At 34.7% G+C, this 9,363-nt stretch overlaps 1 protein-coding gene across 1 annotated transcript; it reads right to left on the reverse strand.

Annotated features, from left to right (window-relative positions):
* Positions 1 to 56: 56 nt before the first annotated feature.
* LOC114741171 (40S ribosomal protein S3-3-like) lies at positions 57 to 2,291 on the reverse strand. The gene is made up of 6 exons (XM_028929425.1): positions 2,172 to 2,291; positions 1,873 to 2,020; positions 1,598 to 1,769; positions 673 to 727; positions 456 to 587; positions 57 to 320 (listed from the first exon to the last, which is right to left on the reverse strand). The coding sequence occupies exons 1-6, from the start codon at positions 2,199 to 2,201 to the stop codon at positions 150 to 152; spliced, it is 708 nt and encodes a 235-aa protein (XP_028785258.1). The 5' UTR covers positions 2,202 to 2,291; the 3' UTR covers positions 57 to 149.
* Between the last annotated feature and the right edge of the window lie 7,072 nt (positions 2,292 to 9,363).

Raw genomic sequence — 9,363 nt, forward strand, 5'->3', positions numbered from 1 at the left:
TACATCAAAATTTTCGAAACAGTGAGGAAAGATTATAGAGAACTTTGAAATCATGTACCTTTAATAACCATCATTGCTTACAAGATAACCTAAGCACTCCGAGGCCAAAAATTTGGCACAAACCGCTAGTACAGAAACAGTCAAATGCTTCAAGCAACAGGAAGCTCGATATCAGTTGCCACAATAGCAGCAGGCCGGCCGTATTCTTCCTCCTCCTTTGGAGGGTGGATTGTGACAACATCCGGGAGAGGAGTTTTGGGACCCTGTTTTCCTTTAGGATCCCAATCGAGCATGATCTTGACCTTGATACCAAGAACACCCTAAAACATACACAAAAACAAAATAAATAAACAAAATCATTCCATAATAGATTGGAAAGCACCAACTAGAACAAGCCACAACACAAAACTAAAAAGCATGATTGAAAAATTTTCAGGAACTCGAGAAGTCCTGACCTGTCTTAGAAGTACATGTCTTACAGCAGAGTCAATGTAGTCCCTGACTGGCTGCCCAGAAGAAATCATGTATCCGTCCTTGAACTTCATGGACTTAGCTCTCTGAGCCCTCAATTTTCCACTAACAATAACCTACTCACAAATCAAACAGTAATTACCATCTGTCTAACACAACATTGCTACAAGCCAGTTCAAAGATGGGTACTCCAGAACAAACCTCGCATCCCTTGGCACCACTTTCCATAACAAATCTCAGAACACCATAACAAGCCCTGAAAATAATTAGTCATTTAGATATATAGTTTATAATAATTATGGAGAAGAATCCTGTTAATGCAATGGACATTGAAAATTCCTATTCCAGACACGAATTATTGCAATTACAGAGGAAGTTCAAACGATAATCAAATAACATAGCGAAAGCTAATGACATCCTTAGCCAGGTGGAGGCATGCGAAATATTCAATCTACCAGGTATCGAAGTATAACACCGGTAACCATTAACTGCTAATCTATCTGTTTCAAGACTACTAATGATTCAAGTGTCCGAATGACAATAGGCACATCTTGAAAGCACCGTTCAGGCCTTCAAGCGTAACATTGTGTTAAAGAATGATGTTCAAGGAATTCAAGACAGTAGATGGAAATACATAATCAAAATACACCATGTATCCCCAGCGGTACTGCATGAAAAGAACAAAGTTTCAAGAGTTTTGATGGCATGGAGGACAAGAAATAATATAGTCATCTTCCGACACAAACTTGGTACAGAAACGCCAATCTGCTTTATAGATGACCGCAGAAGCCACAAGAAAACAATAGTGGATTCGAATTAGCCATAAAATCTATGTAACTCAAACAAAACTATGTACCAATATTCAGTAGAATGATGGAACATAAATGAAAACTTTCTCGTTTTAGAAAGCCTATCCTGGGGGCATTATTCAGGAATTAGTGTTTGTTAAGTTAAAAAGTGACTCGAAAAAAAATTATCATGTAGTTATAATACACATTAGCATTTGACAAACATCTTGCAAACAATCCAACAGTATCATCATATTGCATGCAAGAAGACATCACATACATACATAATTCACACATTACTATACCACATAGCTAGCTTCAAACTTTAAATCACATACCTCCGTACAGCGAGACCACCAAGAAGCTTATATCGAAGAGACTCTGCCTGGGCAATAGCGCAGAGACCTCTGTTGTTGACCTTCTCGGCATATAGTTCCACACTATTCTCGGGAAACTTGAATCTCTTCTGTACAACAGAAGTCAGCTCCCTAATTCTCCTTCCCTTCTCCCCTATATTCAGAACAGATAAAATTACTATTGGCTCAAGAAAATCGGCAAAAAAAGTTCATGGAAATCACAGATAATTTTGGTGCGAATAAAGTAAAACGCCTACCAAGAACGTTCTGAGTTCGAGTTGCTCTGATAATGATCTCAGTGCGCATTGGGGGTACCCTGACCTCGACACCGGAGTATCCATCTTCAGCTAGCTCTCTAGTCAGAACCTCGTTCAGCTCAGCGAAGAAAACTCCGTCAGCAACGAACTGCATACGTAAACCAACAAATCAAGAGTAAGGCAATGAAACGAAAAACAGGAGAACAGGCTTAGACTGAAATTAAATATGAACTGAGGAAAACTGAGGGATAAGATCCACTGGTAATTCTCACTAGGCAAGACAGCTATAAAGTTATAACCTTTCTCTTCTTGCTCATCTGTGTCGCCATTGTCGCAAATGAAACGAGTTGCAGAAACGAGATGCAGAGGCGGAAGATCAAAGGCTGCCGCAGCAGTGACCGTGGCCCAACAAACCCTAATTTCCTAGGAGGGGTTTGGAGGGAGAACGGGATTATATTGTGCAGGAGCTGATAAATCCAACGGCGGCAATGCAATTAGGGTTTGGCATCTAACGGATCAAAGCAACTGTAAAATTTATAATAAATGAATTTGCTCTCTGTTACTAGATGTTTATAAATATTTTTTTTATTTTTTTAAATTACTCATTTCCCATTTATAAGGAAAATGGCAAAAAAAAATACTGTCAAAATAAAAATATAAATTGGGACCCATAATAATATTAGTATGGGTTTGACAATAATTTTTGTGAACGGTCGTGTATACAATTTTTTTATTTCAGTGGTTTTTTTTTAAACAATTTTTCTTTATTATAAGAAACAGCTATTAAAATCAGAAAATTCAATATGTTAATTAAATTTAGTTTGAAAAAATTAATATGTAATATATATTTTAAATTATATCCTTATTGATAAAATAAGTATATGAAACATAATGAGTGAAAATTTTTGCTGAGATAATAAGTACTCCTCCGGTCCTTATTATAAGACCCTATGACTTTTTATTGGTCCTATTATAAGCCCCAATCCATTTGTCTCTTATATTTAGCATTTTTCCAAGATAATCATTCTAATAATGAGTTTTAGCCAATATACTTAATTAGCAAGGATACTTAGGAATGACAACACTTATTTATTATAAATAACCAACTTAACTTACTCCTAATCTCCTCAAATAAATCATTGGGTCTTATAATTGGACCGGAGGAGTAACATATATTAAGGGAGAATTAGAGAGAAGACCTAATATGGATGATATTATGGAAAGACCTAAAAACTATAATTGTTAGAAGGACCAAATACCAAAATATAGATTTAGAAATATTGTTTTGCTCCTGACTAAATCCCTATATTCTCTCTTATCATGTTCTACAATATCTTTTTTTAAATAAAATAATAACTTCTTATTCATATTATTCAAACCAATTAGAATTACAAAGTCAAAACCAATTGTAATTAATCAAATTAAATTAATGACCAACACTAATTAATTTATTTTCCATCATTTTTAATCAATAAAACTTTGTTTAAGCTTTCTAAATAATGAAGTTATCAAAGTTATAAAAGTCAACCACATTTTTATTTATTTATCTCATAATCTCTTTTTTTTGGCAAGGTACTCTTATTTCATTTCAGGACATTAATTATTAATTAGAAATAAATTGAATCATATTGGTTAATAAAATTACAAATTTCAAATAAAAAGTAGCATATAAAAGTCATTATATCAACAGGTATTTATCCTAATAAAAGTAACTATAATAGTTTGAGTGCCAAAATTCAAATTTAGTCTGCTAAATATAAAAGATAAAATTGAAAGAGCTATCTCTATTTTGACTTGATAAAAATTGACCTAACAATACATTAATACCAAGTATCAAGTATTGAATAAAAGAGCTTTTTATTTGGGTTCAATGTTTATTATATCTTTTCCCCCTATATTTTTTTTCTTAATAAATTCTCAGTGTTCAATTTCATACATAAAAAGGCTTGAGCTCGTATCATATTAACGACTAATGATATCAAAATCTAAGAAAAACATACATGACATCCCAACATTTACCACACAATATGAACATATGAAGTGGTATACCACAATATTTTTTATTTTTATAAGTTATGAATAAGTTATACATTAATTATTATTTTTTAAATTTGTAATTGTATTATTTAAGAGGATTCAATTTAATCCTAAATTGGGATTATAACTTATAGGCATGAAATAGAAACAATAGTATGAAATAAATAAATAAATAACCATTAAACTTTATAACTTTAATAGGCTCATTATTCCAAAAAGCCAAAAAAAACACTTTTGTTAATTAAAAAATGATGGATGAAAAGACCTCTTCTTAATACATAATTATAAAACTATTTTTAAAATGATAACCATGGTAGAAAAAGAATTGAGTTAGAGTGTTAAAATACTACCATGGTTATAAAGAGTTTGACTTATTTCGAAAACGTCCCAAGTAGCTCAGGATACATAAAACACCCATGGGTTTAACAACGTAGAACAAAGCCTCATGGCACAGTAACCGCCCACAAGCCAACATAATATTCATCCCACAAAGACTTAGGGCACAAGAAAACATAGGTTGCTCAACCCAGCCCATAAGGCATACACATAAGAGTATCACATACAGCAGAGTCTTATGGCCTCAGCCATTTTAACAGCATTCCATCAAATACAGTCATCCAAACAAAAGAAAGTATATGTCAACACAGTTGTGGGCCCTAAGATGGCAATATACATAACATTACATGCCTAAACCAAAAGAGGACTACTAGACTATGCTCGCCTATGCCTCTGGTTGCTTCCCTTCACGTCGAGCCAAACTAGATGGCTCTCCTGAAAAGTATTGATGAATAGCGGGGTGAGACGTAAAGTCCCAGTAACCAAGTATTAATTTATGACATATACAAGTAGGATGGCAAGTTGGTGAAGTAGTGCTTAAATATAGTTTAAGAAGTAAATGGTACTTTAATAGATATAATCACATAAAAAGAGTATATCTCTCCATCCACAACACAATTCATATAAAAGTACATATATGCAACAACACAATGAAATATGCCCTCCCATCACCTTGCTCCTCCTTATGACTCCTTGACAAGGACCCGGGCTTTCTGTGCTGAGTAACCCGGCCAAAGGTCACCCCACTCACATCAAGCAACGGGCCCCCTCCTGTACCTACACCGCCCAAGAATGGACTATGGTGCAAGAGGTGTCTACCCAAGAGTTCATTCTCAATTCCGGGCCAAGGAAAAGGAAGAACTACAGGGGTCTAACAATAAGGCCAAACACTGGGATCCGTAGTGTAGGCATGCCGCGCGGGCTTCAAGAACAATTATCCTCCACATAACAAAATCCCATCCTCCACATATGAACCCCATGCATAGTCACAATATAAATCAAAATATCACAATCTTCAAAGTAAGATGATATAATTTCAAACAAAGTATAACACATTTTCATTTCATTTAATAACATAATATTAGTATATTAAATTCAGTACTACACGAAAACACAATTTCCAATAAAAACACAACTCAAACATAATTAGATCAACATACTTCCCACTTCACCAAAATTTGTCATATAATAAATATATATTTTATTCACAGGCATACTTTTACAAATTAACTAAGAAAATAAAAACATAATAAACACCTTACAATCCAAAGCGTGTATATAAAATAAATTAACCCCGGTTACCTCTACTCCAAGCTTAACCTCACAGCTTGAGAAATAAGAGCGCAAATTACAAACTCCGAAGTACAAGATAATCTACAAATAATATAGATACAATTTAATATACATACAAATAATTAACTTAAATTACATAGAATTTATTATTAATAATATTTATACATATATTTACTATCCAAAAATTCTTACTTCAAATAACAATTTTTCTCTACCCAAATAACTCATTTAAATTATAAATATTTATAAAATATGGTTTTTATCTAATATTGTAAGAATCTCAATTTATAACTTAAGTTTCCAGTTTCAAAATTTTTCTAATAATATAGTCTTAACCTATTTTACATTTTAAACCGATTAAAATATCAATAATATATTAAGTAACCCAAATAAGTTATTTAACTTAAATTTAATCGGTAAAAACATTCTATATATCTTGAATAATACATTTTTCAACTAAAATCTTAGTTTAAAATTCTCAAAACAATCAATAAACAAATATAAACCGATTAAAATTTAATAATATATCGAACAACCCAAATAAATTATTTAACCTATTTTTAATCGGTATAAATATGATATATATCATAAATGACAGATTTTTCAACAAATAAATTTAATTTTAAATACCATAGATAATAAATAGACAAATCTAAACCGATTAAAATTAACTACTTATTTATCTCTAAATTTCTACAGTCATATATTGTCAAAAATCAATACTTACTCTGTACCCAGCTCACAAAATTTTCTCTAAACATTATAATATACTACTAATATAAAGCTCTAAATATATAGGAAATATTCATAAAAAAATTTAATAGAAAGAAGTTTTTAATGTACCTAATGATCCCCAAATGCTAGCACGTCCTTGCAAATCTTCACTCACTCTCTTGTTCTTTGTTTTTCTTCCTGCGTCTCTCTCCCTCTCTTTCTCTATTCTACGTAACACTCCCTCCTCTATTATCTTCTCATTTCAACCGTCCACCCCAAATTTTCTTCTTCATTTATTATCCTTCCCCATTTTTCCTCCTCCCTCTTTAATTAACCGCGTCAAATTCTTCTTGCCTTCAATTCACCCCAGCTTTTCCACCGACTTTGGTGGAAAAGTTGGGGTGTGTGTGTTTTTTTTTTTTTAAATATTAATAAAATATTATTATTTAATAATAATAAAATATATTTTACATTATTTAATTATTATATTTTTTTTTTTAAGGATGTTACAGCTCTCCCCACCTAAATAGAATTTTGTCCCCAAAATTCGCGACACGTATAAAAATATAACAACACAATACAACATTGAAAAACAGATAATATCACCACACACATACTATTATCACATAAGATAGTAGACAAACAACACATGAACACATACTTAAGAGAACAGTGTGGAAAATCACGCCGCATTCGCTCCTCGGTTTCCCAAGTGGCATCACCAGGAGACATGCCTTTCCAGAAAACCTTAAGTAACCGGATTGTTTTATTCCGGAGTTGCTTATCCTTGACATCTAGAATGCGTTCAGGCTCAGCTCGAAAGGTGAGATTCTCCTGTAACTCGATCTCCTCAGGCTCGATCACATGAGATGGATCTGGATGATACTTCTTGAGTTGTGACACATGAAAGACATTGTGCACATTAGAGAGATGCGGTGGTAAAGCAATTCGATAAGCGACCGGCCCAATTCGCTCCAAAATCTCGTAAGGTCCAAGATATCGAGGAGTCAGTTTCTTGGCCTTGATGGATCTACCAATGCCAGTCACTGGTGAAACTTTCAAAAATACATGGTCACCCACTTCAAATTCCAAAGGCCTCCGTCGTCTATCTGCATAACTCTTCTGGCGACTCTGAGCGGTCATCAACCTCTGTTTGATTAATTCAATTTTCTTTGTAGTTGCATCCACAAAGTCAGGTCCAACAATGGTTCTTTCACTCAATTCAGTCCAACACAGTGGTGATCGACACTTTCTTCCATACAATGCTTCGTAAGGTGCCATCTGGATGCTTGCATGATAACTATTGTTGTAGGCAAATTCTGCTAATGGAAGATGGCGATCCCAGCTACCTGGAAGTTCAATTGCACAAGCTCTCAACATGTCCTCGAGAGTTTGGATGGTCCTCTCAGTTTGACCATCAGTTTGGGGATGATACGCCGTACTGAACTTCAACTTTGTGCCAAAAGCTCCTTGCATCGCCTTCCAAAAGTTCGAGGTGAACCTTGGATCTCGGTCTGATATGATATCTTTTGGTATCCCATGCAATCTCACAATCTCATCTACATACAATTGAGCAAGTTTTTCCATAGAATAAGTAGACTTGATTGGGAGAAAGTGGGCTGACTTTGTTAGTCTATCTACAATGACCCAGATTGCATCATAACCAGCTGGAGTTCTAGGCAAACCCGTGATAAAGTCCATTGAAATGCTATCCCATTTCCACTTAGGGATTTCCAAGTTTGGATTAAACCCGATGGCTTTTGATGTTCAATTTTGACTTTTTGACAAGTCAAGCACTTGAGTACAAAATTAGTCACATCACGCTTCATCCCTGGCCACCAATACTCTTGCTTCAAATCATGGTACATCTTGGTTATTCCAGGGTGAATGGTGTACTTAGTTCTATGTGCCTCCTCAAGAATTATCTTTTTCATTTCTTCATTATCTGGAACACAAATTCTTCTCTTGTACCTTAAGATTCCTTCATCTCCAATGTCATAATCCGATACTACACCATTTTCTACTTCTTCTCTTGTCCTCATTAATTCCTCATCCTCCATTTGGGCTATCTTCAACTCTTTAAAGAAGTCAAAGTCCCCAAGTACTGCATTTAGAGTAACAGTCGTCTCTGTCATCTTACCCATAATTGGTATTTCAGTTAACTCCTCCAGCAAGTGATGCTCTGTTACACTCATGTAGAAGACATGCGCTGTTTTTCTACTTAATGCATCAGCCACCACATTAGCCTTCCCTGGATGGTACTTCAACTCAAAATCATAATCTGCTAAGAATTCCATCCATCTTCGCTGACGATTATTTAATTCTTTCTGGTCTACCAGGTACTTTAAACTTTTATGGTCACTGAAAATCTCAAATTGCGCTCCATAAAGATAGTGTCTCCAAATCTTTAAGGCAAACACAATTGCTGCTAGTTCCAAGTCATGGGTGGGGTAATTCTCTTCGTGAGGTCTTAATTGTCTCGATGCATAAGCTACTACCTTATTATCTTGCATTAATACACAGCCCAAACCTTTCAAAGATGCATCTGTGTACACTGTATACGGTCTTGATGGTTCAGGTATGGTGAGGACAGGTGCCGTGGTCAACCTTCTTTTCAGCTCTTGAAATGCAGCTTCACACTTTTCAGTCCATACAAAGGGTTTGTCCTTCTTTGTCAAGTTAGTTAATGGCATAGCTATCTGAGAAAAGCCTTTAATGAAACGACGGTAATACCCGGCTAACCCCACAAAGCTCCTTACTTCAGTCACAGACTTGGGAGTCTCCCATTTCAACACTGCCTCTACTTTACTCGGATCCACGGCCACACCTTTGGCAGATACCACATGACCTAAAAACTTTACCTCCTTTAACCAAAACTCACATTTGCTCAGTTTGGCATACAACTTGTTCTCTCTTAATATTTGTAATACAATGCGAAGGTGTTTACGATGCTCCTCTTCACTCTTGGAGTATATGAGGATATCATCAATGAAGACTACAACAAATTGATCCAAGTAAGGCCTGAAGATTCTATTCATATAGTCCATAAACACTGCTGGAGCGTTTGTTAATCCAAAAGGCATCACCAGAAACTCGTAGTGACCATAACGA

This window comes from Neltuma alba, unplaced genomic scaffold (genome assembly GCF_004799145.2).
Source record: "Neltuma alba isolate B1F8T4 unplaced genomic scaffold, ASM479914v2 tig00003304_pilon, whole genome shotgun sequence".
NCBI classification, from domain to species: Eukaryota; Viridiplantae; Streptophyta; class Magnoliopsida; order Fabales; family Fabaceae; genus Neltuma; species Neltuma alba.

Coding starts and splice junctions, on each gene's coding strand:
- LOC114741171 (XM_028929425.1), bottom strand. CDS start 2,201: ATGGCGACACAGATGAGCAAGAAGAGAAAG. Junction 2,021..2,171: donor AGATGAGCAAGAAGAGAAAG/GTTATAACTTTA, acceptor TTACGTATGCAG/TTCGTTGCTGACGGAGTTTT. Junction 728..1,597: donor GGTGGTCTCGCTGTACGGAG/GTATGTGATTTA, acceptor AATTATTTTCAG/GGCTTGTTATGGTGTTCTGA.